Below are 23,020 nucleotides of genomic sequence, written 5' to 3' on the forward strand. Positions count from 1 at the left end.
GAATTAGGTCGCCACGTAGTCTTCTTTGTTCAAGACTGAACAGATTCAATTCTTTTAGCCTGTCTGCATATATCATGCCTTTTAAGCACAGAATAATTCTGGTCGCTCTTCTTTGCACTCTTTCTAGAGCAGCAATATCTTTTTTATAGCGAGGTGACCAGAACTGAACACAATATTCAAGATGAGGTCTTACTAGTGCATTGTACATTTTTAACATTACTTCCCTTGATTTAAATTCAGCACTTTTCACAATGTACCTGAGCATCTTGTTAGCCTTTTTTATAGCTTCCCCACATTGTCTAGATGAAGACATTTCTGAGTCAACAAAAACTCCTAGGTCTTTTTCATAGATTCCTTCTCCAATTTCAGTATCTCCCATATGATATTTATAATGTACATTTTTATTTCCTGCGTGCAATACCTTACACTTTTCCCTATTAAATGTCATTTGCTATGTGTCTGCCCAGTTCTGAATCTTGTCTAGATCATTTTGAATGACCTTTGCTGCTGCAACAGTGTTTGCCACTCCTCCTACTTTTGTGTCGTCTGCAAATTTAACAAGTTTGCTTACTATACCAGAATCTAAATCATTAATGTAGATTAGGAATAGCAGAGGACCTAATACTGATCCCTGTGGTACACCACTGGTTACCACACTCCATTCTGAGGTTTTTCCTCTAATAAGTACTTTCTGTTTTCTACATGTTAACCACTCCCTAATCCATGTACATGCGTTTCCTTGAATCCCAACTGCGTTCAGTTTGAGAATTAATCTTTTGTGCGGGACTTTGTCAAAAGCTTTCTGGAAATCTAAATAAACCATGTCATATGCTTTGCAATTATCCATTATCGATGTTGCATCCTCAAAAAAATCAAGCAAGTTAGTTAGACACGATCTCCCTTTCCTAAAACCATGTTGACTGTCTCCCAGGACCCTGTTACCATATAGGTAAATTTCCATTTTGGATCTTATTATAGTTTCCATAAGTTTGCATATAATAGAAGTCAGGCTTACTGGTCTGTAGTTACCTGGTTCAGTTTTTGTTTCCCTTTTTGTGGATCGGTATTACGTTTGCAATTTTCCAGTCTGTCGGTACCACCCCTGTGTCAAGAGACTGCTGCATGATCTTGGTTAGCGGTTTGTAAATTACTTCTTTCATTTCTTTGAGTACTACTGGGAGGATCTCATCCGGCCCAGGGGATTTGTTTATTTTAAGAGCTCCTAGTCCCTTTAACACTTCTGCCTCAGTTATGCTAAAGTTATTTAAAACTGGATAGGAACTGGATGACATGTGGGGCATGTTGTCAGTATCTTCCTTTGTAAAAACTTGTGAAAAGTAATCATTTAATATATTTGCTATTTTTTTTTTTTCATCTACAATTTTGCCATTTGTATCTCTTAAACATTTAATCTCCTCTTTGAATGTTAGTTTGCTGTTGTAATATTGGAAAAACATTTTGGAATTGGTTTTAGCTCCCTTAGCAATGTTCATTTCTATTTCTCTCTTGGCCTTTCTAACTTCCTTTTTGACTTGCGTTTTGCAGTTCCGTGTACTCTTTCTGCGTACTTTCTTTTTGGTCCTTTTTTAATGCTCTATAAATTGCCTTTTTTCACTGAACATTTTTTTTATTGATCTATTAAACCATTTTGGCAATTTAGTTTTACATTTAGATTTGTCTACTTTAGGGATGTAATTGTTTTGCGCCTCTAGTACTACATTTTTGAAGAACAACCATCCTTCTTCTGTGGGTGTTTTCTCTATTTTACTCCAATCTACTTCTGTTAGTCTCTGTTTCATACCTTCATAGTTTGCTTTTCTAAAATTGTAAACCTTAGCTTTAGTCATTACTTTTGGGGTTTTAAAAAACACTTAAAATGAGACCATGTTGTGGTCTGAGTTTGCCAGTGGTTCTCTGACCTCTGTTTTAGTTATTCTATCTTCGTTATTTGAAAAGACTAAATCAAGGCATGCCTCTCCTCTAGTCGGTGCCTTGACAAATTGTGTTAGGAAGCAGTCATTTGTCAATTCCACCATTTCTATTTCATCCTTCGTGCTACCCACCGGGTTTTCCCATTTTATGTGGGGGAAGTTGAAATCCCCCATTAGTATGGCTTCTCCTTTGCTACACGCATTTCTAATGTCATTGTATAACAGATTATTTTGCTCACCGTCTGAATCTGGCGGTCTATAGCATGCTCCTATTATTATGCCCTTTGAATTTTTGTCCATTATTCTGACCCATATTCATTCGGTTTTATTTTCTTTGTCCAGGTTTAACACCTGGGCTTCAAGACTGTTTCTTATGTATAGCGCTACCCCTCCTCCTCTTCTGTCCTGCCTGTCTTTCCTATACAGTGTATACCCACAAATATTATATTGGTCCCCATCACTCTCAGACAACCATGTTTCTGTAACACCTATCACATCATAGTTACTTGTTAGTGCAGTAGCTTCAAGTTCTAGAATTTTGTTTCTGATACTTCTAGCATTTAGATAAATACATTTAATGGTTGTCTTACCTGAATTGTTGTTCTTGTTTTGATGCGGTCTCCCTTCTGTTTTTTTGTTGATTTCTCCCCCCTTCCTTTCTAGTTTAAATGCTTCTGAACCTGCTCGAGGATCTTTTCTCCAAGTAGACTGGTTCCCTTGTTATTTAAGTGCAGTCCATCCCATCTATACAGATAGCCCTGAGCTCAGTTTTATAAGGGCAATCACTGAGTCCCACTGAAGCTCAGGTCTGCTTCAGGGGAGCTGGTCAATTCTCCTGTGAGGCCATGGTTGCAGGTTCAGATGTTTTTGGGTGTGTATTCTGAGCTTAGTTTTATAAGGGCAATCCGGGGCTGTGTTCGCTCTTTCCCCATGTGATTGGCTGCACTGAAATGAGGGAAATAGACTAATAGGTGCTCCTTTAGCTCACCTGGTAGAGCCTGGGGGTTGTCAGTTCAGGTCAGTGGCTGTTTGGTGTCTTTAGTGGGATTTTGCTATAAAATAGTTCTGAAAACTGAGGGCAAGCAGTATACAGTGGCTCTCAAAAGTATTCACCCCCCTTGGACTTTTCCACATTTTATTGTGTTACAACATGGAATCAAAATGGATTTAATTAGGAGTTTTTGCCACTGATCAACACAAAAAAGTCCATAATGTCAAAGTGAAAAATAAAATCTACAACACACAATTATTCTAAATTAATTACAAATATAAAACAGAAAATAATTGATTGCATAAGTATTCACCCCCTTTGCTATGACACACCTAAATAAGCTCTGGTGCAACCAATTATCTTTAGAAGTCACATAATTAATTTAATGGAGTCCACCTGTGTGCAATTAAGGTGTTTCACATGATTTCAGTTTAAATACACCTGTCTCTGGGAGGTTCCACAGTTGGTTAGTACATTTCCTAACAAAAACTACATCATGAAGATGAAGGAACATTCAAAGCAAATCCGGAATAAGGTTCTTCAAAAGCACCAATCAGGGGTAGGATATAAGAACATTTCCAAGGTATTGAATATCCCCCGGAGCACAGTAAAGTCCATTATTAAGAAATGGAGAGAATATGGCACAACTGTGAATCTGTCTAGAACAGGCCATCCTCAAAAACTGAGTATCCGGGCGAGAAGGGCACTAGTCAGGGAGGCCATCAAGAGACCTATGGCAACTCTAATGGAGTTACAGTCTTCCACTGCTGAGCTGGGAGACACTGTGTATATGGCAACAATAGCGAGGGTGCTTCCCAACGGGCCTTTATGGGACAGTGGCAAAAAGAAAGTCATTGTTGAAAAAAACTTACACCAGATCTCAGCTAGAGTTTGCCAATAGGCATGTGGGAGACTCTGAGAACCAAGTGGAAGAAGAGTCTATGGTCTGTTGAGACCAAAATAGAGTTTTTTTGGCCTCAACACTAAGCGCTATATTTGACGCAAGCCTAACACCGCACATCATCCTGAGAACACCATTCCTATTGTGAAGGGGATGCTTCTCTGTGTCAGGGCCTGGAAAGCTTGTGAAGATAGAGGGCAAAATGGATGCAGCAAAGTACAGAGAAATCCTCAAGGAAAACCTGCTGAAGTCTGCAAGAGACCTGGGACTTGGGAGAAGATTCATTTTCCAGCAAGACAATGACCCCAAACATACAGCCAAAGACACATGGGAGTGGCTTAAAAACAAAAAGGTCAGTGTCCTGGAGTGGCCCAGTCAAAGCCCGGACCTCAATCCAATTGAGAATATGTGGAAAGAGTTGAAAATTACTGTTCACCAATGGTTCCCATCCAACTTGATGAAACTTGAGAAATTCTGCAAAGAAGAATGGGCAAAAACTGCAGTGTCCAGATGTACAAAGCTGGTAGAGACTTATCCAAATAGACTCGTGGCTGTAATTGCTGTCAAAGGTGCCGCTACCGAAAATTGACTCAAGGGGGTGAATATTTATGCTATCAATTATTTTCTGTTTTGTATTTGTAATTAATTTAGAACAATTTGTAGATTTTATTTTTCACTTTGACATTATGGACTTTTTTTGGGTTGATCAGTGGCAAAAACTCCTAATTAAATCCATTTTGATTCCATGTTGTAACACAATAAAATGTGGAAAAGTCCAAGGGGGGTGAATACTTTTGAGAGCCATTGTAATCAAGGAGAGGGAAATGGAATGACCAGGATGACAAATGAAACTCCTGCCAGTTTGGCTGATGAAGTGGCTCCTGATCTCACCTGGTAGCATGCTAGCTTTATGAGCCACAAGGTTGCACGTTCAAATCCTGATATATCTGTAGATGCTGACTGCCACAGTGTCAGAGTGCAGTGTCTGGGGTTCTGTAGCCCTCTGAGTACCCGAAATGCCATTGGGTAAACCATCCCCCCCAAATCAGCTCTGTTTGTAGTCACTGGATATGAATACCTTTTGTTGGAAAACTGGAATGTTGCTCCAGTTCTGAGAATGATCTGAGTGCAGAGAACAGGAATAGAAAACAGGGGCATTTATAACCCAAAAGCCAACACCTTCGTCAGTCAACTTGATTACTCCCTTAGACTAGTCTGTTATACAGCTGTATATCACATGACGTGCTGTCCCCAATGCCACTGCCTTTGTCGTCACTTTCAAAAACAAAAACCACATCCAATGTGATTATAATCATTCTACTTGTAACAGAAGTAATAAATAAATAAATAAATAAATAAATAAATAAATGAATAAAGATGTACTGTACCTTTAATTAGGACCTCTGCAGGTCAATGCAGGGATGCAGGAGAGGTTGTGTAGGTGAAGAGTCGCACTGTAATTATTCTGGGATACAATTTGTGTTCTGCACTTCCATTGTGTAAAAAGGGATGGAAATCTTTATACTTTTATAATAATTAAATGGAAAAGTGAGAGGGATTTTTTTTTTGTATTTTTTGGGCTTTCAATGCCAATTCAACACAATAAAACACAACAATGCTGGTCCAGTATGCTGTAACAGCGCTACCTTCTGGTCATCATGATACTGCACCTAAAAAATACTGACTCACTGTGCACAAAATGTGAAAACACAACAAATAAAGGCAGAGCCTCAAAACAGTGTTCCCTTACTAATGTTACAGAACTAGGAAACAACTAAGCTTGCACATATGAGCTCTTTTTTAAGGGTCTAGGCTTTATTTGCTTGTTTTCTTCACACTGTGGTCCAGTTTCACAGCTTTGATGCAAACCAACATGAAGCTATTTTATCGTTTGTGACGGAAAGACTTTGTTAGGTAGCATCAGCCAGTTGCAATAGATCAGTAAGTGTGAGTGAAAGTTACTCATAGTAAAAGCACAGCAATGTGTAAGAAAGCATGGTAAAGCATGGTAAAGCACGGTAAAGCACAGTGAAAGCACGGTAAAGCACAGTGAAAGCACGGTAAAGCACAGTGAAAGCACGGTAAAGCATGGTAAAGCACAGTGAAAGCACGGTAAAGCATACAGTCGGGAAGCATTGTAAACAGTAAGAGAGGTACGGTAAAGAACATTGCAAAAAACATGGTAAACCTTGATAAACTGTGGTATAAAAGGCAGCTTAACAATATGAAAGAAAATATTAACTACATAATTATAACTTACAAAATCTTTATTACTGCAATGACTAAAATATTGTAGCGTGCACGGGGGAAGGCAGCAGCAGGGCTGGTAGGTGACGTAATCACAGACGAAGACATGAGCCCGATATACTCTCCTTGCAAAGGAGATGGCTCTTTTGTACCGCGGTGTATTGGGCTTACGTCTGTGTGTGATTACGTCACCTACCAGCCCTGCTGCTGCCTTCCCTTGTGCACACTTCAATATAATGCCGTGCTTTTGATGCAGTCTAACTGCAGTAATATACATTCAAAGTGTTTACTACGTAACAGGGCTGTGAAGTTCCTGCTTCTATAAAATACTGCAGTAGTACTGTGGTACTGTAATACTGTAATACATTTATGAAAGAGCTGTGTTTTGTAGAATGATGATGTAATTGCAATGCACCTCCACACAGGGGGGCTGTTGAGAAAGGTGAGTGGGAAGGCGCACCTTTTAATTCAGGTGTTTGAGAGATCTCTGCAAAGCATTGAATACAGGGCCACAAAATAATGCTTTGCAAGACGTATGATTATTTTGTGGTATTTAACACAAGTCTGTTCTTGGTAAAGCATGTGTTTATTTTCAGCAGTAGTAATTGTACAAAATAACAAGCAGAGTATGTGCACATGCACACAATGCTAAAAGATAATGTGTTTGCAATGTAATACAACCTATACTACGCTGGACTGGAGCATGGTATTGTTACATACAAATTAATTATAAAAGAAAGCTGTAGCCCTACAACACATTCATGAAAACATTTGCATTGCTGTGTTTCTGTGGCTGTTTCAGAGTATTTACATCCAGGCACCTATGTAAGTGTTTGCTAGTTCTGAACTCAGTATCAATGAGGATACTTCACGTACGCACTGTAGCACTGTTTGCATCAGCCAAGAAATCTATGACATTCCTTTACTGGTGAAAATGCACTGTATCTTTGATCAATTTCAAGCCAATATGTGTCATTTACAGCAGTAGTATATCTATACAGCCCTAATGAAGCCCTCATCTGAAAACTATTTTATTAATTTAAATCAGACACTATAAAATCTTACAAATGTGTGTTTTTCCATGCACACAGACGTGTCTATAAAAACATTTTGAGGCAACTGTACGCATGTTTATAAAAGAAGCTGATCTCGACGAGAGCATGCAAACTATACAAAGAACTTCTCAGCATTATCACTCTTTACACTTTCAGATGCCACACACAAACTCAGTAAATCCAGTGATCTCTGTGCTAATGCTGGATCTGAAATAAAAATAAATAAATATGTAGTCACAAGACATGAGCACTCAATATCTATATTCCCCCTCTCTCTTTGTCTGTCTGTCTGCCTCTCTCTCTCCCCATATGTTCTATCAATAAACAATTGACTCAGAGTATGAAAACAATCAGAATATGAACACTGTATTTTAAATAGTTTCTTGCTGTGTGAAATGTTACATGAAACAGCAGTGAGATCTCAGATTTGAGATATACCTCAATGTTAAACATATCTGTCTGGCACCGAGGGTCTCCCACTCATATCCTTCTGTGGTCTGAAAAGGATAGAAAGATAAACTGTAATTAAAAACAGTCAAGCAAGCAGGCGCTGTTTCATTTATTCAGCAAAGACTTGCCCATATTTTGCTAAAAGTATTTGCTAGATTTGCTCTGTCAGACATGAAAAATGTATCTGTCATACGAAACAACTTGTTTCTAACATGTTATGTGTGTAGACATGTCTTCAGTTACTAGGAAACTGTACAAGAAAAAAACAATCCAACAAACATTACCCAATCTCTGGCTCGCCCTGTTGTCTTTACAGACAAGATTCAGTGGGGTTGGGGGGCACCTATCTGCGGACGCCCATTTATGTATGTATGTGGCATTCCAGATAAGGTTTTGGGTCTGGGAGTAACTTACCCTTAACCTTTTAACACTGAGGGAGTAAAATGTAGGGGGTAAAATGCAACATTACCTTGAAATCATGATTAATCTCGATAAATACTGTCCGTCTCTGTGCTTCTGATCTTGCTCCCTCCATTATGCACACTCTCAACCTGTCCCTAGACTCTGGCTAGGTTCCTGATGCCATTAAACTTGCCAAAGTTACGCCGGTACTCAAAAAACCCTCCCTCGACCTGCCTGACTTATCTAATTTCCGTCCCATCTCCAATCTCCCTTTTCTCTCAAAAACTCTCGAAAGGGCTGTAGCCAGTCAGCTGGTGAAACATCTCATGGATAACAATTGCTTGAATCTCTGCAATCTGGTTTCTGGCCGCATCACAGTACTGAAACTGCTCTGCTCCGGATTGTGAATGATTTCCTGTTCAATGCTGATGCTGGTGCTCCCTCTGTGCTTGTCCTTCTTGACCTAACAGCCATTTTTGACACCATAGATCATGACATTCTTCTTGATTGCCTTCAGATGTATTCTGGAATCTCTGGAACCTGTCTCTCCTTGATGACCTCTTACCTATCCGGACGCATGCAGTCTGTTTTCTATGCTGGATGCAGTGGTGTTGCAAACCCAGTCACTTGTGGTGTCCCCCAAGGATCTGTTCTTGGTCCCCTTCTCTTCAATATCTACATGCTTCCCTTGAGTCATCTCATCTGCCCACACAGCCTCATGTTTCACGCCTATGTTGACGACGCCCAGCTCTACTTTGCTGTAGCATTTCTGCTGATCTTATCTCACTGAATGGTGTTACAGAATTTGATTACTGTGAAATAATGCACCTCATTTTGTACCAATGTGAATACACTGTGAAATAAGGCACCTCATTTTGTACCAATGTGAATACCCTGTGAAATAAGGCACCTCATTGTGTACCAATGTGAATACACTGTGAAATAAGGCACCGCATTGTGTACCAATGTGAATACACTGTGAAATAAGGCACCGCATTGTGTACCAATGTGAATACACTGTGAAATAAGGCACCTCATTGTGTACCAATGTGAATACACTGTGAAATAAGGCACCTCATTGTGTACCAATGTGAATACACTGTGAAATAAGGCACCGCATTGTGTACCAATGTGAATACACTGTGAAATAAGGCACCTCATTGTGTACCAATGTGAATACACTGTGAAATGCATTAATATATCTGTTACTGTAATAATTATTATATGCTGGTGAACATGCATGTTTTCAATGTTCTGTTATTTAAATGTGTTTCAAATTGAAATACTATAGTTGCCGGTACAATGCTCTACACATTGGGTCGTATTTATTAAGGTTTTCTTTATACTCATGTTTCATCTGAAAATTAATTGAAAATTACACTGTTAATGTTACATAACTTTCCTAGTTTGGTGACATTTAAAACTGTGCTTTTCAAATATTGAAACTGCACTTTGAAGTAAGAAAAAACATGTATAAATGATACTAAAATGTGTTTGTATGTGTTGCAAATTGATATAATCAAAATATATTATGTTGAAACAATGTATTGCAAAAGCTGGATTTCTATTCAACTTGATTCAAATGGTCTTGGCCTTGCAAAGCTTGTCAGGTAATTAATATATTCCTTTGAAACTCTTAACAGCCAATAAGACCAGTGTGGCAGTACTGAATACATTTCTTACAGTTAGAGGGGAAGGTGCAGGTCTTACAGGCAACGGAAAGCTTCACTTGGGCAAGGGGTACACTCAGGTTACCCAGGGTAAGAGAGAGCTTTCCTTCTGCTGTTCGTGTAGAAAGGACAAGTTTAACCAGTTCTTTATAGAAATGCCTATTTTAATATGTGCTTTTTACGATACTATTTACAGTCTAAAAAACAAAATATCCTAACGCCTCCATAGATCTGAAGGTTACTGTAGCTCTCCACTGCATACCTTTGTGCTCTACCAGACCAAAACCAGAACTGACATTCTCAGATCCAGACTGAAGCTTTCCACACAATGCTTTGTTTTACTGTACTGACCTTTTCTTGTAGTGATGAGGGCATCGCCTCGTCCTGACTTCTGCACAGACAAAGAAGAGGAATACGTGAATTCACTCAATAAGAAAGAACGTGGATGACAATCCTTTTCTGAATGCTCACAGAGAAGTATCATACTCTCTATATGCTCAAAAGCTGAAACAATATGATTTTATTTTTTACACAAACAACATACAGCTATTGCCAAAGTGTTTTGCATCACCTAGAATTTTAGGAAGTAGACGTAATTAAAAACATAATTTTGATGTTTTATTTAACATCATGTAATCAAAGAAACTGCAAAATGCTATCGCAAAAGTTATAATAGCAGTACAGTATTCTGTGTTAGATTTTGAAACAAAGCGGTATGTAATTCAATATGTTAACATTATTCTGCAGGTTTCATACGACTTTATGAAGCAACATTAGTTAATGATATAGGGTGATGCAAAGCTTTTGCCCATAGCTGCCCAGTGGCCAGGGTTACGGTAGAGTATCACTTACTGCTGCACATGATGATGGTGACGATGAGGATTAGCAGGAGCAAACCGGCTGCGCCACACAGAGGAGCCCAGATAAACACATCGCAGGACAGTCGGGTATCTCTCTGTACACCTATGGTACAAACACCAACGGCAAAAGACTAAAACAAACACATGGGTACAGATTTTCAAAGCCATTTAATACACATCATTACTAGCACATTCTGTGGGAAAGATCTCCAATTACAATAATGAAATGATAAAAATAAATAAATAACCTGAAATATACATTAAAGACCAGAGTCTCAATTTACTACAAATCATTACTAGCACATTCTGAAGGAAATATTTCCAATTACAATAATAAAATGATAATAAATAAATATAATTAAAGACCAGATAATTTCTACAAATCATTACTAACACATTCTGAAGGAAATATTTCCAATTACAATAATAAAATGATAATAAATAAATAAATAAATAAATAAATAAATAACCTGAAATATACATTAAAGACCAGATTCTCAATTTCTACAAATCATTACTAACACATTCTGAAGGAAATATTTCCAATTACAATAACGAAATTAATTCTGTTAACTGAGGTGTAAAAACTGAACTTCCACACGGGTGTATTCATATATTATTAAACCAAGGATTAAATTCATGACCTAAAATGTTTCATGACTCTTTTTACAATTGTCACAGATGTACTTTTATTTTCCATAATGACAGACCGAAATGACAGATTTATGATTGAAATGACAGGCCTATTTGGTGGATGAAATCACCAGAAAATGACGGTGTTTACACGGGCAAGTCATGACAGTTTTCCTCTCGATGTTTTGGCTGTACTTCTCAGGAACTGCGTTTCCATCTAGTTATGATTTAGGATGACAAATCAGGCCGCGACAATGCAAATTCATGCAGTCATAGTGATTTAGGGGAGGGGATATTTAATTAGGGAAAGACCGACTTTTAATATCGTGAGGAGAGCTTGCATGCGATGCATTGGTGATAAAAACATTTAACAAGATAACACACACACATTCTGAATTACGCCTCGCATTAGCTACTTGTTTGTCTGGTTACCTTTCCAACATGCACACAATTATGTAAAACATAATTTCTACCAGTTTTGCTACTTAGAATTTATGTGTGTGTGTGTTACATTTCATTAACACTAGAACCGTCTTTTACAATACATATTTTATTTTGAATTGTATTCATTTTTTTATACACAAGCCTGTTGTTCTCTCTACTAGACCTGGCAGCCACCAATTCCTTCATTTTGTACAAGGTAGGAGAGATTTTATCCTGAAGCTGGCCAAAAAACTGCAGCGCTGCAGACTGCAGCAGCTAAACCTGGATTCTGGGCTGCGAGTGACTACTTTTGTTTTTACAGTTTGGTATGTTTACACACTAGTTTCTTTTGAAATGTTTTTTTAATTAAGTAGTGCGTTATATGTGGTAAGTTATAAACCCCTTTATGTTTAATTGCTCATTTAAATACGGCGTTTCGGCAGCGCAGATGTTTGATATGATGTGCTTGAATAAAACTTTGGAGTTGTATCCGATAGTTTGTCTTTCATTTTAATATGGTGTTTAAAATGTACCGGCGGTTGTAGGTATAAGCGCAGCGTTTCTAATGTTGAAGTACTGTAGTCCATAATGTACAGTGTGTGTGTGTTGGTGGTGTCTGTGTACGTTCGATCTTTCTGCTGGAGATTACTGGGTAAATCCAGCCATTGTTGGTCCAAAATACATTTTAGTGTTATAAAATACGCAATTTAAAAGAATGAATTGACTGTGTTAAAATAGCCTATACATTTTTTAAATTAATTAATTAGAAGAGAGTGAGATTTGAACGAAAGTATGTTTTGGAAGCAATTACGTTCCCACTGTACTAAGGTCGTTATATTTTTATTGTATTTTTATGAATGACTTCATGTAAATCAATGCAAACAGAAATGTGATCATTGTATTAAACTGAAGCCTAAATGTGACATTCCCATAGTAACGCATTAACATTGTAATCATATTATTGATTCGTTTTCAGGGCACAAAGCAACAGAGATTACATTTTATTACTTAATTTACAAACGTGCAGTAGCACAAAACAGGCTTTTCGTTTGAGCGCTTATCAGTGCAGGCACGTTTTTATTATTGGCAAAAGTAATAAGTAGCAAGTAATCAGTAATATAGTACATCTTTAAGAAAGTAATCAATAATATGTAACTGATTTTTTGGAGCCACTAAATCAATTTAATATGACCTTTCAATATTTTTAACATCCCTGAGGGTGCTAGTTTATATCAAGAAACACATTCTCTTTGAGTGGAAAGTAAAACATGAACTATGCAGAAACACTCCGCGCCCTGCACACACCAGCACTGCAATGAGAGGGGGGACCCAGGCCCTGCACACGCCAGCACTGCAATGAGAGGGGGGGGCACAGGCCCTGCACACGGGGGGCACAGCCCCTGCACACAGGAGCACTGGAATGAGAGGAGGAGGGGCGCAGGTCCTGCGGCTGCTGCTTCAGTCCTCTACATGATCAGGAAAGCAGACTCAGCCCACGGGGACACACTGGAACACACAGCCTTGCTATTACATTCACAGTACTTGTGTGCGCCACATTTCTGAATGTAAATGGAGCAGCTACTACAAGATGATAGAGAGAAACCGAGGGAAGTTTATTATTAAAAAAAACAAACACTTGAAGCTTATACTTTATGCTATGTGATCATTTATAATAATATATACAATATGTACAGAATCTGCTATTAATTTATACTTTGTGATCATTTATAACAATATATACAATCTGTACAGAATATGCTATATTAATTTATACTTTGTGATCATTTATAATAATATATACAATCTGTACAGAATCTGCTATATTAATTTATACTATGTGATCATTTATAATAATGTATACAATCTGTACAGAATCTGCTATATTAATTTATACTTTGTGATCATTTATAATAATATATACAATCTGTACAGAATCTGCTATATTAATTTATACTTTGTGATCATTTATAATAATATATACAATCTGTACAGAATATGCTATATTAATTTATACTTTGTGATCATTTATAATAATATATACAATCTGTACAGAATCTGCTATATTAATTTATACTTTGTGATCATTTATAATAATATATACAATCTGTACAGAATCTGCTATATTAATTTATACTTTGTGATCATTTATAATAATATATACAATCTGTACAGAATCTGCTATATTAATACTTTGTGATCATTTATAATAATATATACAATCTGTACAGAATCTGCTATATTAATTTATACTTTGTGATCATTTATAATAATATATACAATCTGTACAGAATCTGCTATATTAATTTATACTTTGTGATCATTTATAATAATATATACAATCTGTACAGAATCTGCTATATTAATTTATACTTTGTGATCATTTATAATAATATATACAATCTGTACAGAATCTGCTATATTAATTTATACTATGTGATCATTTATAATAATATATACAATCTGTACAGAATCTGCTATATTAATTTATACTTTGTGATCATTTATAATAATATATACAATCTGTACAGAATCTGCTATTAATTTATACTTTGTGATCATTTATAATAATATATACAATCTGTACAGAATCTGCTATATTAATTTATACTTTGTGATCATTTATAATAATATATACAATCTGTACAGAATCTGCTATATTAATTTATACTTTGTGATCATTTATAATAATATATACAATCTGTACAGAATCTGCTATTAATGTATACTTTGTGAACATTTATAATAATATATACAATCTGTACAGAATCTGCTATATTAATTTATACTTTGTGATCATTTATAATAATATATACAATCTGTACAGAATCTGCTATTAATTTATACTTTGTGATCATTTATAATAATATATACAATCTGTACAGAATCTGCTATATTAATTTATACTTTGTGATCATTTATAATAATATATACAATCTGTACAGAATCTGCTATTAATTTATACTTTGTGATCATTTATAATAATATATACAATCTGTACAGAATCTGCTATATTAATTTATACTATGTGATCATTTATAATAATATATACAATCTGTACAGAATCTGCTATTAATTTATACTTTGTGATCATTTATAATAATATATACAATCTGTACAGAATCTGCTATATTAATTTATACTTTGTGATCATTTATAACAATATATACAATCTGTACAGAATATGCTATATTAATTTATACTTTGTGATCATTTATAACAATATATACAATCTGTACAGAATCTGCTATATTAATTTATACTTTGTGATCATTTATAACAATATATACAATCTGTACAGAATCTGCTATATTAATTTATACTTTGTGATCATTTATAATCAATATATACAATCTGTACAGAATCTGCTATATTAATTTATACTTTGTGATCATTTATAACAATATATACAATCTGTACAGAATATGCTATATTAATTTATACTTTGTGATCATTTATAATAATATATACAATCTGTACAGAATCTGCTATATTAATTTATACTTTGTGATCATTTATAATAATATATACAATCTGTACAGAATCTGCTATATTAATTTATACTTTGTGATCATTTATAATAATATATACAATCTGTACAGAATCTGCTCTATTAATTTATACTTTGTGATCATTTATAATAATATATACAATCTGTACAGAATCTGCTATATTAATTTATACTTTGTGATCATTTATAATAATATATACAATCTGTACAGAATCTGCTATATTAATTTATACTTTGTGATCATTTATAATAATATATACAATCTGTACAGAATCTGCTATATTAATTTATACTTTGTGATCATTTATAATAATATATACAATCTGTACAGAATCTGCTATATTAATTTATACTTTGTGATCATTTATAATAATATATACAATCTGTACAGAATCTGCTATTAATTTATACTTTGTGATCATTTATAATACTATATACAATCTGTACAGAAGCTGCTCTATTAATTTATACTATGTGATCATTTATAATACTATGTACGATCTGTACAGAACCTGCTATATTAATTTGTGACACCCAGCCTTGCTGATCACTGTACGGATTAACAGGGGGCCTCAAGCCTGGCATGCAAGCTAGTATGTAACACCCATACAACAGCCGAACCACAATATGCAGCAATGCTTAAAGGAACACTTTGCTTGCAAACGTTTCGAATACAAGTCTTTCATAATTTCTTGAAAGACTTTGAGAAACTGTTCTTAATGAAAACTTTAGTATTGCTACATATTCTCCATAATTCTCTGATTCAGTTAACTCACACAGTGTTTCCATACACACGCTTTCATAAGACTCAGACAGAAAAGCACAGTTAATATAAATGTAGCATTTATGTACTGTAGGTTTGTGATATACTGTACAACAGTCCATATAGAATAATACATAGGCTGAATGCACTACTTAGGTAACTAATAGCCTATTTAATATACTATAAGCATATTGTGTATGATACTACTACTATTAGTGATACTACCACTAATAATAATAATAATAATAATAATAATAATAATACATAATAGATTTTTATTATTAACTCTCGTACTGCACTGTTATAATGACACATATTAGGTCAATGCATATTAATGATGACACTACTGGGAATAAATATTGATTTTATTTAAATATTTCACATTTATTTGAAATGATTCTACATAATTAGATATTTCAAATAATGTTTATAAATATTCAAATATTTTAATTTGTTTCAAATATATTTATAAATATGTTATAATGATGTGAAACATAACACATTAAGTTTGAAATATGAAATATCTATTTCATTTAATATTCAGATATTTTCAAATAAAAAATTGAATGTGACAAAATTGAGATATTTGATATTTAAAAAATAAATCTCAAATATAAATATATTTCTCCCAGGTCTGCCTACTACTACTAATAATAATAATAATAATAATGCATTATTTGTAGTTTTTTATCCTATACTGCTGCTGCTATGTTATCAGCAAGAGCAGCCATAGCTAAGATAAAAAAAAAAAAAAAACGAGAAGAACAGAAACACCCTCACACTGTGCAAATGTTAAAAAGAATTGCTCTGCCCTTCTCTCTCCCCCTCCCCCCCCAATCTAATAAATGACATGAAACAATACCTCTCGCTGGACAGGTACAGAGCGGCTTTCTCGTAGTGGCAGCTTGGGTTGGTGTATTAGCAGCCGCTTGTGTAGTTGGGGCAGCCTGTGGTGGTTCTAAAAAGATAAACGAAGACCCAGGTGGGTATTGTGCTTGAACCCTGGTGTGCTGCAGACACTGATATAAAGAACTGCAGGCACAATATTCACACAAAGGACACTGTTTATAACTGTATGTACACGCTTACAATACTGTACACACAGTGGGGTCTGTTGTCTTGATCTGACACTGTCGCATCTGAATCCAGCATGCTTTTAACTCTACAGTAATACAGTCAAAGGCAAGTACTGGCAACTTACCATAACTCCAGGAAATAGACTTAGGGAAAGCATTTAGTAAACTTTAACCACTTATTAATAAAGCTACAGATAATTGAAATTGCTTAGGTGGTTTTGTGTTTTCTTATACAGATTGTTTGTTAAACTACCAGAACTTGTTTAGTTTGGTCTTTGTCATATGCATTGGTGAATAATGTTCAAGTTCACTAAAGGCTTGTATTTAACATGTTTTCTTACATTAAGTGCAGGGAGTCAGTAATATAAAGCAGCTAATGCACTGGAGTTCAAGCATAACCAGTAAAAGTCCTACAGTTCACAGGCATCAGTGTTTCCAATGTGTCTATAAATGGAAACACAGCCTTCTAAAATAATAGATATCATTACTGTAACGTGTGAGGTATAGAAAACATGTTAGTAACTAATCAGTTCCTGCAAGTAATGTACTGCAACTGTACAGTATAACCAGCATTAGTCAGGAGACTTTCACAAATCATTAGTGACAGCTGAAAGTGTTTAAATTAGTAATGTTACAGCGAATAATAATAATAATAATAATAATAATAATAATAATAATAATAATAATAATAATAATAATAATAATAATAATAATATGTTGGTGCATCACCTCTGATTAAAGATTATTTTTGTCCTTATAACAGACCACTATTAAAAACAGGGTTACTCTTGCCAAGAATGTTTTATAAAGTGTGCAAAAACAGATAAGCATTTTTACTATATCAAAAATAATTCTGCTGACCAGATAGGGGTTTTTGCAAATTCACAAATGTGAAGCGAAAGTCAGCATTTACACAGTGGTTTTCACTGAATCTGCGCTAAAGGATCTAGTGCTGTTGAGTTTGCATGGAAATGTCACAAGGTAATAAAATAAGGGACTTACGTTTCACTGAAATCTTTGTGCTGGTGCCGAATTCAATGTTACTGTTGGACGTCTGGAAACAGTAGTATATCCCAGCATCTTCCTTTTTGAGGTTGAATGTTAATCTGTAACCCCGCCCACTTCTTGCGGAATGGAAACGGTTATCTTTTTTATTTCTTTCGTGTCCAGTATTAGCAGTGAAAACCAAAAAATTTGCATCCCCCCTTTCTGTCTGTTGAAACCAATATACGCCATTGTCTAAGGCTGACTTGGTTGAATAACACACAACAGTTACAGTCTCCCCTTCTGTAAGGATTGTCTCCTGAGTCAAACCTGCAAATAAAAAATATAATTTTAAGAACTAATTAAACTCTCAGGGTCGGATTGAAAAAGCTAAAGTATTTAAACCAAGTCATCATAAGCGTTTACAATTCTAAAATCAATAAGAGATGACTTCAGACTGTACACCGCTACGAAAAAAGAAATCACAAGCCCTCTAAATTAGAGGCCTGAGCTGTTTATTTCTGGTTAGGTAAACATTTTTTTCTCTCTCAAAACTTCTTTTGCAGTAAAATGCTTAGATAGTTTATTCCTCAGTGACTTGTCTTTTTATTTTCCAGATATGGTGCTACTATCTAGACTGATTTAGCATCAGGTTACCACAGTGTGTTGACAGATATACAAGAAATCAATTACATAGTCATGCAGCTGAAGAGTTAAACCTACATTTCTAAGAACAGATTATAAACACATTTTAGTGTACATTGTATTGTTTCAGACTGTAACTTAGAGGCTCAAAAAAGAACCCATGTGTTACTGAAATAAACATCAGTGACAAATCAGCTAGCAGCAGCCTTTTAAAGGTTTCTTATACCAGTAAAAATCCTACCACCAGTAAGGAACCCCCATAAACACTACGCTGCCAGTAGCTTTTATTGTATTAGAGTTTCAAAAAAAGGAAATGGGTAGTTAGATGAAGAATATGCTTTGTGTAGCTACTGGCAGAAATCAGCTGCCTTAGTGCCAGTACAGATCCTGCTGCCAGTAAGATTTCCCATCAGCATTACAGTGTACTGTATATAAATAGTAAATATGTTTACAATCCATTGCATAAGATTTAATTATTTAACTGTTGATTTATAGTATGCTATCTCTCTATTAAAAATATATCACAAAGCTTTCTTTAGGCATAACAGTCCAAATATATTTTTTAGTCTTTAAATATATTACTACTTATTTTTAAAAATCTTTATAATTGATTACATTACAATATTATTATATTACAGTATTCAAGAACATACACAGCACATCTCTTATTCTACATGAATCTTTTTATTTATGCAAATCCAGTTTGATTTTAATCAGAAATCAAGTTACGTTATCAGAGGAGTTTCCATGGAAAAGCACTTACATTGAACCACGGTCAGAAGAAAGAGGAAGCACAGCGTTCGGATCATGTTGTTGAAACAGGGAAACACTGATCCTATCTGAATATCCTATATGAGAGCACATGAACAGGGCTGTAAGTGGGGCTCTCACTTGACTGTGTGGCTTGCTTTTGACAGGAAGTGACACCCCAAGGCGTTCCTGGTAGAGTAGGTGTGTACTTATTGTAGTTCTGTATTGAGCAAACCTAATTGTAAAGTCCCACACAATTATGTACAAAGTACAAAAACTACCAAATAATTTACAACAGCCTACTTCTGTACTGCTTCGAAATCAGTATTCAACCTGTTTTCTTTCTGTTTCTCATGGCCATGCTTTATGGTATCTTTCAAAGTCTTCATCTTCACCTCATCCCAAGCTCAGTCTACAGGACAAATTCAAGATGACCAGGATTACCTTCCTTTAAGTCACTTCATGATTGTCAATAAGGAAACACTGCGGTGCCATTGAGAAGATTAGTGTGCAATATTGTGCCATGGAAATGGAGCACTATATCATAAGTTAATACAGGGTCTCTCATCAAATGGAAGTTGTCGTCTCGTGGAGTTTTGGTGAGAGGGCTATGAAGAAAAGCTTAAACTGTGTAAAATGATTTCTCTGATAATAAGAGACACCCTACCCACAAAATAGTTATTTATTTTACTCACAAAAAAAATATTGTACTGTTTTGCATAAAAGTTTTGCTGTCTTGGTTTTTTTCATTTCAGAAAAAAAAAATTGTTTTTTCTCCAAATATGTTCCCTTACTGCAGCAATTCCCTGCAACAGCTCAGCAGAACACAAAGGCAGTGGGATCCTCTGATCCCACGACCAAGCCCATCACCTCTTCAGACCCAGGAACTCGACAGCGGATGTCAGTGAGCTACTCGCCTCTCAAGGACAAAGGTAGAATTTGCCAGAGCCAATACAACAATCCCTGTGACAACTTTACACAGCCAGGACCCAAACCTGCACTGCCCTGACTGTATGACTCCCCCTGCACATCATAACTGTAAAATAACTGTATTACCCTTTGCTGAGTAACTCCTGCATTACTGCCCAAGAACACTTTGAGAATATATTACTGTTCAATAATGTATTCTGATCCCTACATTACTCTGCTGTATAACGCACACTGCTGTGGATTATTGCCATTAAATAAGTCATATATATTAGGAGTGGAAACAATGTGTGTTCTCTTTCTGCCAGGAGTGGGTCCTAGCAAAAGGCAGCTTGATTCCTCATTGAATTTGTTCTGAAACATGAGGAAGGATGTATATTGAACTGTTTTTGTAACATGAGTTTGTTACCGCTAAGTTCTTCATGGCACCCCCTGTAAGTCTCACAAGCCTTCTTTTTACACATAGCTCTTGCAAACAGCTTGTAGATGCAGCCGGGGGTCTGCAGAGCACGTGCACGGAGACCTGCCAATGAATGCATATCTGCTCGGCTTTATGAAAAACCACAGCACTGCCTCGTATAAGAAACATCGAACACTTCACAGGGTGTTTGTGTAAAATAGGTTTGATATTCCGGAAAAAAAAAAAAGTTTCTGATAGCAGTGAAGAAGCAGTGCAACATGCGCAATATTCAGCAGTGTTAAAATGACTGTTTAAAAATGTAGACAATAGCTTCATGAGTAAACACCCTTGAGTCTGACTACATGAAAATAAGCTAGAATCTTTCTAAAACTATATTCCTTTATATAGTAAAGCATTTCATCTCCCTTCTCATATCTAACAGTGTACTTGATGTTCTATAGAACTGTATTATGACCCCTATACTGGATATATTGCTGTTTTATGTACGATGCAATAAGGTTATAGTTTGATATTCTATATAATAATTTATTGCAGTTGTATTTTTACATTAATATACTGTACAGGTTGTGCTAACATATTGCATTAATTTACAAATTAGTATCATGCATTTTCTTAACAGATAAACAATTGACTACTGACATTTCTATAATATTATATTGTAAAGTAGACCAATTCAGAAGCAAATTAAAATTATGTATTATTTATTATTTGATGTTTCAAAATACTGTTAATTAAAAAGATTACTTTTCCTTCAAAGAACAGGAGGCTCATTGTTTTTCACCATTGACCAATGGGAATGAATACAATAGCTGCGTAATGGGTGTCTCTTATTGTATAAGAGAGCATGTTGTGCAGTTTGGGTGAGGACAGCGAAGTAAATAAACTGTTAGATATATAAAGGGAGATGAGATGTGTTGCAGTTTAATTAATACTGGAAATAAGATCCAGAGAAATGCTATCTTGTGATTTCAACACAACGGTTGGAAATGTCGACATCCTGAGATCATTTTTCTAGTGATCTCAACATTTGTATTTGATTTGTTCCCCTGCCCTCCCTGATCACGGTCCCTTACACCCCAGTCAACATTAGTGAGTATTTCAGGAGCAGCACAGAGACCAGGGCAAGAGGACAGCGAGCAGGAGACCCTGCTTTACACAGAGTGGAGGACAGCGAGCAGGACACCCTGCTTTACACAGAGTGGAGGACAGCGAGCAGGACACCCTGCTTTACACAGAGTGGAGGACAGTGAGCAGGACACCCTGCATTACACAGAGTGGAGGACAGCGAGCAGGACACCCTGCTTTATACGGAGTGATGAGAGTGGCTTACAAAGCCATGTTGTTGCTGCTGAGTCACTGGGATCCTTTCAGAGCTGACTAGCTGCAGTTAAAATGGTGACCTTCACTCGACTGCACACCCTGGGTAAAACTGAGATTCTGTTTGGACAGGAAGGAGGCGGCATGAACCAGCGACTGTGCACATAGCGACCAAAAGAGACAGGCTTCTCCATGGTTACAGGACCTTTAACCTCATCGCACCAACAAAGGTCAGAATCCACAACTCAATGCGTCATGCAAATGTTTCACATGCAGGCATTATGACAGCACGGCTTGGATTATAGGACAGCTAGCAGGGTGCAGATTGGCAAGGGTTTGCTATAATCCAAAAGGACAGGATCCTAATTATTCCACTGGCAGATACCATTATCTGGAGTTTTCTAGATAATAAACCAAAACATTTCTGACAGTTCCCGATATCAGGCAATACAAAGAGCTCCTTTCTTGTGCTTCTGACTCTGTGTTTACTCTTTGATGCATGTTATCTTGTGTTTGTGGCATCAGGCTTATTGTTGAGATATGGAAGTTCATTTCAAACCACTTCCTGACATACTTACAGAACGATACCATTTTTTTCACGACATAACAATAACAATATCTATCTCTACCTATCTATGTCTGTCTGTCTGTCTAGATAAGATGCATATTGTATAATGTTGTCAGGGATGCCATTTCTAAAATGAAAAAGTAATTAATTACACAAGGGATGGGCCAGCTTCGGAGATCATGTAAGACAAACTAAACCTTGGTGATGATTTCTTGCCGATCTTGGCCAGGCAGATGCAGTTCTGTTTTTCTATGCCTTGAAGATAGCATTCCAGGGACTAGATGTAGCTGACAGAGCTGAAAGGTCATATTATCACATGACATTAATGAATGAGGAAAGCTGTTCTCTCCATACAATCTCACAGCCAGGTAAAGGCAAAAAGCATTCCTTCTGTGGTTGTGTATAAAGGCCTGACCACCTGAGCATACAAACCCTGTCACATAATGCCAAGCAGCATTCTAGGAAACAGGTAGTATGAGAGATTCTCCTTATATAAGT

The 23,020-nt window shown here is 35.9% G+C and overlaps 1 protein-coding gene across 1 annotated transcript; it reads right to left on the reverse strand.

The window, feature by feature from the left end:
- Positions 1-6,644: 6,644 nt before the first annotated feature.
- LOC121308338 (T-cell surface glycoprotein CD8 alpha chain-like) lies at positions 6,645-19,411 on the reverse strand. The gene is made up of 7 exons (XM_041240717.1): positions 19,303-19,411; positions 17,913-18,224; positions 16,697-16,792; positions 10,500-10,610; positions 9,999-10,038; positions 7,564-7,622; positions 6,645-7,332 (listed from the first exon to the last, which is right to left on the reverse strand). Exons 1-6 carry the CDS (start codon positions 19,346-19,348, stop codon positions 7,571-7,573), a joined length of 657 nt encoding a protein of 218 aa, XP_041096651.1. The 5' UTR covers positions 19,349-19,411; the 3' UTR covers positions 6,645-7,332; positions 7,564-7,570.
- Between the last annotated feature and the right edge of the window lie 3,609 nt (positions 19,412-23,020).

Source organism: Polyodon spathula, chromosome 1 (genome assembly GCF_017654505.1).
Source record: "Polyodon spathula isolate WHYD16114869_AA chromosome 1, ASM1765450v1, whole genome shotgun sequence".
NCBI classification, from domain to species: Eukaryota; Metazoa; Chordata; class Actinopteri; order Acipenseriformes; family Polyodontidae; genus Polyodon; species Polyodon spathula.